The sequence below is a fragment of the Myodes glareolus genome, chromosome 21 (genome assembly GCF_982192425.1).
Source record: "Myodes glareolus chromosome 21, mMyoGla1.1, whole genome shotgun sequence".
Taxonomy (NCBI): Eukaryota; Metazoa; Chordata; class Mammalia; order Rodentia; family Cricetidae; genus Myodes; species Myodes glareolus.
In genome coordinates, this window is record NC_142046.1 from 10,802,996 (window position 1) to 10,812,533 (window position 9,538).

Below are 9,538 nucleotides of genomic sequence, written 5' to 3' on the forward strand. Positions count from 1 at the left end.
TTATACACTCATTACCTAGCGCATCCGTTTCCCAAGGAAGCCAATCCAAACCATATTCTACCTGTCCTCTATCAAGTTTGTAATCCACCACATTTCAGAAGTGGGGATTCTCACAAATCAGACTTCAGAGCCCTCATGAACTATCTAACTGAAGCTGGTATTTCATTAATCTTCCTGCTTCCAGCCTGAGCCACTACATCCACTGTGCAGTGCTGGGTGTCAGACATGCCGGACAAATGCTCTACCAATTGAAGTAAATCCTTAGGCTGTTACGTTTGAGACAGGGTCTGGAGCTCACTATGTAGACCATGATGGCCTCAGAGATCCTCTTACCTGACTCCTGAGTGCTTCCATCAAAGGTGTGTACCACTGCATTTTCAAACTACACATCTTAAAATATAAATCACAAACTAAGTACCACCCAGTGATAGGCCATGGGTTTGATCTGATACCACAAAGAAAAATAAAATCCAAATGTATAAGTCATCAGGTTACTCAAAAAAATTTCTTCTCCAGCAGAGGATCAAACCAGGGCTTCTTTACGCTTGCAAAACAATGCCCTACTACATCCATTTTGCATCTTTTCAGACAGCCTCAGTGCCCTAGGCGGGTCTTGCAGTATTTTGCCACAGCTGGAATTACAAGCCTGGCACATCACCAGTTCATAAGAGAATCCACAGCCCCACAGCATTACTTAATACAAATCAGATAGGGCAGTAGCTGTGCACGCTTGTAATCCCAGCACCCAGGAGGCTGAGACACATGGTTCCAGACCAGCCTGGTCTAAAATGAGTTCTAAGATAGCCAAGGCTGCACAGAGATCTTGTCTTAAAATTCCAAGACCAAGCAACAACAAAAACACCCAGAAAGCAGTTTTACAAAGGGGAAGTAAGACTTCAATCATGTTCAAGAGAATTGGAATTGTGCACTATGAAATGATCCTAGACAAGGGTCCTCATACAGCAATACCCTTTGCCTTGCTGTAAAGCTAGACAAATTTCCCGGGAGTGGTATCACCCAGATCACAAGCCTCCACCCTTTCCTGCCCAGCATACAGGCAGACCTGAGAATCCAGCCTTAAATTTTAGTTATCTAAAATAAAAGACAGATAATTATAAGGTTTTCACAAAAATTAGACCAGTGTAAATAACAAACATTTATTGGTGTCACTTATGGTAGAAAAAAGTTCCTACACCAGATGTGCATGACCCAATTGTTAAATAGAACATTTCCAAGGTGAAATATTGTAAATACTAGACTCAGGAACTTTCGGTAGGAGAAAATTGAGAGTACTTATAAGTCTCGAATGTAATTTTCTCCCAACGAAAGTTCCCGAGTCCAGTATTTACAATATTACAATATTTACAGTAAATTACAATTATTACAGCCCTTGCAGATCAGTGCGCCTACAACTCGTCTTTCTCTGATGTATCTTCCTCACCAGTTGGGGGAGGGCCTGCACTTCCATAGAGTTTGCTAATAATAGGCTGAACAATTTCTTCTAGCTCCTTCTTTTTAGCTTTAAAGTCTTCAATGTCGGCATCCTGGTGGCTTTCCAGCCATTCAATTTTTTCCTCTACAGCTTTTTCCATGGTTTCTTTGTCTTCAGAGGAAAGTTTACCTCCCAGCTTTTCTTTGTCTCCAATCTGGTTCTTGAGAGAGTAGGCGTAGCTTTCTAGTTCGTTCCTGGTGTCAATGCGCTCTTTGAGCTTCTTGTCTTCCTCAGCAAACTTCTCAGCATCATTAACCATTCTTTCGATCTCTTCAGGTGTCAGGCGATTTTGGTCATTGGTAATTGTGATTTTGTTTTTGTTTCCTGTACCTTTGTCTTCAGCTGTCACTCGAAGAATACCATTAACATCTATCTCAAAGGTAACTTCAATCTGAGGTACCCCACGGGGAGCTGGAGGGATTCCAGTCAGATCAAATGTACCCAGAAGATGATTGTCTTTTGTTAGGGGTCGTTCACCTAGAGTAATAACAGGAAAAACTTGTTATTAACAAGCCTAGTGCATTGGTATCCTTATACTTCAACCTGTTAGAATGTATGTGTATGGGGGACGGGCAAAGACTACTACTCTTAAAACAAATTTCATTTCTTAAAAAGCACTACTATATGTCTCTTTTTTGTATTCCAAAAGCCAGTGGACAAGAATGTTAAGTAGTGAATCTAAAATTGATTTACAGGAGATACTTCTTTCGCTGGGCATTTAACAATGTATCATTAATTCCAAAGTCACACTCTTTCAAACCATACAGTATTTGTGAATGTAAATAATTACCTTCATAGACCTTGATTGTTACAGTTGGCTGGTTATCAGAAGCTGTGGAAAAGATCTGAGACTTCTTGGTGGGTACCACAGTGTTCCTTGGAATCAGTTTGGTCATGACGCCTCCCACAGTTTCAATACCAAGTGTAAGGGGACATACATCAAGCAGTACCAGATCACCTGGCAAAGGAAAATCAATCAGGTTAGGTTCTGATTAGAGTCCCAAGAGCACTGCCATGCAATCTCCCACTGTCATTTGCCCAGGTGTTCTAACCATAAACATTTTAGGGCAAATGAATTAATAGCTGCTAATGATTTTAACTAAACCTGATCCAAGTCTTATCACCATACCTTGATCAGCTATGTGGCCCTGCTGTTCCGACCCTACTGCTTTCTGTTTCAACAGCCGATCATAGTCTTCCCATCAAACTACATCAGTGAAAGATGCAGTGACCTACCTGTATCTTGATCACCAGAGAGGACACCAGCCTGGACAGCAGCACCATATGCTACAGCCTCATCCGGGTTTATGCCACGGGATGGCTCCTTGCCGTTGAAGAACTCTTTCACCAGCTGCTGAATCTTTGGAATTCGAGTAGATCCACCAACAAGAACAATTTCATCAATATCAGATTTCTTCAAATCAGAGTCTTCTAAGACTTTCTGGACCGGCTTCATGGTAGATCGGAACAGGTCCTGGTCAAAAAAAAAAAAGGCATTATTACTATGGTGCCACTGTACCTAGATGTTGTTTAGTTTAGTTGCTCTGCATTCAAGGGTCTACAGTCTAAGCAGATCTCATTAGCACCGACAAAGAGCATACCATGTTTAGCTCCTCAAATTTGGCCCGAGTCAGGGTCTCAGAGAAGTCTTCTCCTTCAAAGAAGGACTCAATTTCAATTCTTGCTTGATGCTGAGAAGACAGGGCTCGCTTAGCCTTTTCCACCTCGCGCCGGAGTTTCTGCACAGCTCTGTTGTCTTTCCTAACATCTTTCCCAGTTTTCTTCTTGTACAGCTTGATGAAGTGCTCCATAACCCGCTGATCAAAGTCTTCCCCACCGAGATGAGTATCTCCATTAGTGGCCACCACTTCGAAGACACCATTGTCAATGGTCAGAAGAGACACATCGAAGGTTCCGCCACCCAGGTCAAACACAAGGATGTTCTTCTCTCCCTCCCTCTTATCCAGGCCATATGCAATAGCAGCTGCTGTGCTGTAAGAATGAAAAAGGAGGGAAAATCTTAGTCAGGTGCACTTTTCCCCTACTTAGCAAATAGCCTGGCCCCAAGTCCAACACTTACGGCTCATTGATGATCCTCATGACATTCAGTCCAGCAATGGTGCCAGCATCTTTGGTTGCTTGCCGCTGGGCATCATTGAAGTAGGCTGGTACAGTAACAACTGCATGGGTAACCTAGGAAGACAACAAAGATAATTTAAGTATACTCTGTTACTTCCCTGTCTTATCAACTACAGTCAGTTTCTAAGCCAGTTTACTGATAAGGGCATAAAACATACACATTTATAACAACAGAATTAAATGGTAACTAATGAAAACTAACTAGCATTTAGCTTGACCTCCCACAAAGCACTACATCATTAAGCCTGACAAAAGTTGTTACCAGGTGGATTTAAATTTTAAACCAGAAAGGCTTCCTACGTAAACCAACAGGAGGACCAACTGTAATCTTAAACACTTAACATCGTCCCACACATGTATTTACCTTCTTTCCCAAATATGCTTCAGCTGTTTCTTTCATCTTAGTGAGAACCATGGCAGAAATTTCTTCTGGGGCAAATGTCTTGGTTTGCCCACCTCCGATATCAACTTGAATGTATGGCTTAGTTTTCTTCTCAACCACCTAAATAAAGTACGGAATGATTGAAAGGTAATTTTCCCAAAGCTGAAATAATGGCACTACAAACTTTAAAGGAAAAAAAAAAACATTTTTCTCTCTCCCATAACTTGATTCATTTTGCTCCCTTAGGGAGATTTTTACTAAGCTAAGCACTGCTGTACGGTAGACAGAGCGCCAGATTTGGTCTGTCTTTCAACTTTTAGACACTGTAACACTGTGTTACGTTTTATGATGATACTAAAAACGACAACATCTAAAAACGTTACATAAACCCCAACCACATCCTTTTAGCCGTTTGCGTGTATTTTTTTTCCACCTAGTCGCAACCCTTTATTCCCACCACCCTAGCCTCCCCCTTCAACGTGGAAACAAACAAACAAACAAAAAACCAAACCCGTTTCGGACCTTGAAAGGCAAGAACTTGATGTCCTGCTGCACCGAGGGGTCATTCCAAGTGCGTCCGATGAGACGCTTGGCGTCGAAGACCGTGTTCTCGGGATTGGAGGTTAGCTGGTTCTTGGCCGCGTCGCCAATCAGACGCTCGCCTTCGGGAGTGAAGGCCACATACGACGGAGTGATGCGGTTGCCCTGATCGTTGGCTATGATCTCCACGCGGCCGTTCTTGAACACACCGACGCTGACGGAAAAACCCCACAAAAAAGGAAATCAGCACCTCACTTTCTCACGCCAGCCCGAGACCACGCCCCACTCTCCCGCACTTCAAACGCCACTTACCAGGAGTAGGTGGTCCCCAAGTCGATGCCGACCACCGTGCCCACATCCTCCTTCTTATCCTCCTCCTCGGCCCGCACCGCGCAGAGCAGCAGCAGCGCCGCCGCCACCACAGTGAACTTCATCTTGCCGGCGCTGTGGGCCAGTCACTCAGCGGTCGCTCAGGAGTCGTAGCTCAGGACGTGTAGCAACAGGCTGTAGCCCCGCAGCGCGACGACGTTCAGATCCGGAGTCGGGAAGAGCCGCGAAGCAGGCTCAGCGTAGGCCTGGAAGAAGCAGGCCGCGGCGTTCAACTCTCACGCTCGCGGAGACCCAAAGCCCCTCTCTGTGTTGTCTGGCCAGTGTAGAGCATGCTGTCGCCGACTCGGCTTATATACCCTGCCCCCAGCCCCGTCGTGGAGGCCTCCGATTGGTGAAGGCGCTTCTCGTTGGAGGCCGCTGATTGGTCCATGCCACCAAGCTGGCCGCTGCCGATTCGAAGCTGCCTCCTCCGCAACTCACGTCACTGCTACCCCCCCCGGGCTGACTCATTGGCTACTGGTCGGTCTAAACAGCCGCCAATGAGAGGCTGCATCCGCCTTGTGCGTTGGTCCTATTGGCTCAGCAGCTGCCTGTCCTTCGGGTGACCTCTCACCCCGAGACCGTTTCCGCCGGTAACCGTCCAGGTCCTCCCCTCACGCCGGGCCCCGGGGGACTGGTGCGGGGTCTGCGTGTCAGTTCCCTCGGGGCGGTGTGACTTGGGTCCTCCTCTCTGTGTCCGTCTCTCCGAGGCACTGCGCAGCCTTTTCTCCTCCTAGCTTTCCTCTCGTCCTGAGGTGCCCGGGCTCCGCGGAGATGCTGTGGTCGCCTGGGAACAGTTTCTCTTCCCTTCCCAGCCTCCACACCTTCTCGGGTGTCCGAGCGACTCGAGCTGGGCCTGGTCTGGGTGGGTCCCGCCTCGCTGCTCTGTTCAGCTAACTACTTTCCCTTCACCCCCAGGCCAGCTGCATTTGTCTATCAGGCCTTCCCAGTTTCCCTTTTCCCGGGGTTAAGTCCCAGGACGGGCTGGCCAATTGCTACCTGGTCTTGGGTCCGCTTTATGCTGAGGTTGTTCTATGAATAGTAGAGCGACCACTTCCACCCTAGGATGTATCATTTTTCTCTATCTCTCTAGCAAGTCCTTCCTCATCCCTTCTTGACACCATCCTACCCTGACTGATATGCTAAAGGTATTTAACATCCAAAAGAGAAAAAAAAAGTCTTCCTGATGCTTTACTATTATGTAATAATAGTATGTTGCAAAAAAATACTAACAGAAGCTACTACTTAACCTTATTATGTACTCATTGTTTCTTTAGTTTTGAGACAGGGCATTGTACACAAGGCCCAAACTTCGACTTTTTCATGTATCATTTAGTCCTTCTCTTCATTCTTGGTAGGTTTTTTCCCATTTTCCGGAAGAGAACATGAGGGAGGAAAGTGGTTAAATAGACTAGTCATTGATCTGATTAGTGGTGGAGGTGGAATTGGTAACCTAGTTGATTTTACTCCATAGCTTGTGCTATTGACTCCTCTCTCTCTCTCTCTCTGTCTCTCTCTCTCTCTCTCTCTTTCTCTGTCTGTCTGTCTGTCTTTTTTGTTTGTTTAATGAGAGAGAGATTCATGTAGCCCAGGCTAGCCTCCAACATTGTGTAACAAATGACTTTGAACTCCTGAACCTTCTGCCTATTCCTCCTAGGTGCTGGGATTAATAGTCATAGGCATACATTATCATCCCTAGTTGGTTCGTGAAGCCAGGACTCTGTGCATGCTAGGCAACTGATGTCCATCCCCTGGACTGTAGCCCTTAGACCTGCCACCCTTGTGCTTATTACATACATGATTAGAGAAGATGCTTAGGACATTGTCACGGGCAGGAAACAACTCCAGCATCCCTACTGAAGGTATTCTGAGCTTCATAGGTGCTCTGTCGAGATACTACTGAGACATCACACACAGTTCACTGAAGTTGTCAAGCCTGTGTGTGAGTCAGTGTTCAGGAATTTTCTCCATTCTTGTTCTTCAAAGTTATGTTGGTGACTCAGTCAGCTCCATCCTTTCCATGCAGGTTGCATCATACACCTCTTCAGCAAGGCTTGTAACACTGTCATAACACCGTCTTCCCTTAGGTTGCATCAGTCCAGTATCAAGAGAGAAATCACTAAGCCCAGTTTACTGCTGCCGTCTTTAATCCCAGGTCCTCTGAAAGAGCAGCTGGTGCTCTTAACCACCAAGCATCTTTGCGGACACACTTGTCTTGAATTTCAAAAGAGACTACAGCTGGGGATGTGGTTCATCACTTTAATCTCAGCACTGAGAGGTAGAGGCAGGAGGATCTCTGTGAGTTCAAGGCCAGTCTGGTCTAAATAGTTCCCGGACAGCCAGAGCTGCTTATTGAGACCCTATCTCAAATCAAACCAAAAACACCACCCATTATTTGGCCACACGAAAGCTTTGTGAAGTTTCAAGCACATCTGTATCACAGTCTATTTCCACTAAATTACAAAACTTGATTTCATGTTGGGTGGTAGTGGTGCTTGCTTTTAACCCCAGCACTTGGGAGGCAGAGGCTGACAGATCTCTGTGAGTTCAAGGCCAGCCTGGTCTACAAAGCAAGTTTCAGGACAGCCAGAACTGTTACACAGAGAAATGCTGTCCTGAAAAAAAACAAGAGAAAAAAAAAAAACCTCAATTTTAGCCTCTCTTTTGATTGATAGAGTAAATGTGCAACTAATTTTTCTAACATTTAGAAGGCGATACCTGAGACAGGCCTAGTGGCACAGCCTACTGAAGAGGCTGAGGCAGGAGAATCACAAGTTCTATGAATTGTTTGGACTACAGAATGGTTTCAAGGCCAGCCTAGGAACCTTAGTGAAAACACTGCTCAAAAGAGGAAGCTGGAGTTGCAACTCTGTTTTAGAGTACTTGCTTAGCTTCCTCAAAGCGCTGGTCTCAATCCCCAGTCTCTTGCTCTTGTCTCTGTCTCTCTCTCTGACACATACACACAGACACACGTATTGCTAACTTAATTTTGGGTTGGGTTGAATTAGGTTGAGATGGGCTCATGTAACCTCTAGTACTCTGTAGTCAAGGCTAGCCTTGAACTTCATATCTCCTGCCCACCTCCCAAGTGCTGGGATTTGAAGTGTGTCACCAAGTTCGGCTATCTGACCAACTCTCTAAAACAGTGGTTCTCAACCTCCCTAATTCTATGACCCTTTAATACAGTTCCTCATGTTGTGGTGACCCCAACCATAAAATCACTTTCTTTGCTGCTTCATAACAGTAATTTTGCTACTGTTGTGCATTATGATCTAAGCCCATCTGTGTTTCCAATGGTTTTAGGTGACCCCTATGAAAGGGTCAGGGGTTGTGACACACATGTTGAGACCTGCTATGCTAAAGAATTAAAGATGTCAGTGGCTATAGTATCCTTTACTTTCTTCTCTTTTCCTATGTAGGGGGTGTTATAGCAAGACAGTGTTTATAAACCAGGCTGCCTTCGAGCTCTCAGAGCTCTGCCTGCCTCTGCCTCAAGAGTGTTAGGGTTACAGGCATGTACCACTACTGCTTAGCTCTTCTTTTTGAGATTCAATGTTGCTAGCTAAGCATACGACATATCCCTGGTTGACCTGGAACTTGCTATATAGACTTAGCAGGCCTTAAACTCACAAAGACCCTTCACCTCTACCTACCCAGTGCTGAGATTAAAGTTATGAACCACCATGTCCAGCTATAGTCTCCTTTAAAATGCAAGCTAAATGGAGGCGGATAGATGCTCAGTGGTTAGGAGCACTGACTGCTCTTTCAGAGGACCCGGGTTCAATTCCCAGCACTCACAACCAACTGTAACTTCAGTTCCTGGGGATCCAGTGTCTTCTGCAGGTACCAGGCATGCATATGATACACACACATACGTGCAAGTAAAGACCCATACACAATTTTTAAAGACACATATATAATTTATATACATAATAAAAGCACACACATATGTAATACATACAATAGACACACTGATGTATGTAATTGAAGTCAGGTGTATTAAGTGGTACAGGCCTTTAATCCCCAAGATTCAAGAGGCAGAGGCTAGTAAGGTAGGTCTTTGTAAATTCAAGGTCAGCCTGGTCTTCAGATTGACTTCCAGGCCAGCCAGGCTTCATACTGAGATCTAGTTTCAAAATAAATAAAATTCAAGCCGTCAGTGGTGGTGCACGCCTTTAATCCCAGTACTTGGGAGGCAGAGGCAGGCGGATCTCTGTGAGTTCGAGAGTTTGAGGTCAGTCTGGTCTACAAGGGCTAGTTCCAGGACAGGCTCCAAAGTCACAGAGAAGCCCTGTCTCAAAAAAAAAAAAAAAAAAAAGGAAATAAAATATAAGTACTTTGTATATTATGGCATCTCCTAAAGCACAATTCTGGTGACAATAGGTAAGTACACAGACAAAAAATATTTGCTGAATCTTAAGGACATCATAAGAGCGAGTAGCCACTATGATCAAATGTACACAGTTTCTTTGTTGTTTGATTTTTTGAGACAGTCTCTCTATGTAGCCCTAGCTGTCCTGGAGCTCGCTTTGTGCACCAGACTGGCCTCAAAGTCACGGAATCCTCATGCCTCTGTCTCCCTCCTGAGTGTTGGGACTGAAGAGGTGTCACAGTGC

General features: G+C 45.2%; 1 protein-coding gene across 1 annotated transcript; it reads right to left on the reverse strand.

Annotated features, from left to right (window-relative positions):
* Positions 1-1,143: 1,143 nt before the first annotated feature.
* On the reverse strand, positions 1,144-5,221 carry Hspa5 (heat shock protein family A (Hsp70) member 5). The gene is made up of 8 exons (XM_048432194.3): positions 4,866-5,221; positions 4,536-4,767; positions 3,996-4,133; positions 3,573-3,685; positions 3,094-3,484; positions 2,729-2,966; positions 2,283-2,450; positions 1,144-1,969 (listed from the first exon to the last, which is right to left on the reverse strand). The coding sequence occupies exons 1-8, from the start codon at positions 4,985-4,987 to the stop codon at positions 1,407-1,409; spliced, it is 1,965 nt and encodes a 654-aa protein (XP_048288151.1). The 5' UTR covers positions 4,988-5,221; the 3' UTR covers positions 1,144-1,406.
* Positions 5,222-9,538: the final 4,317 nt, after the last annotated feature.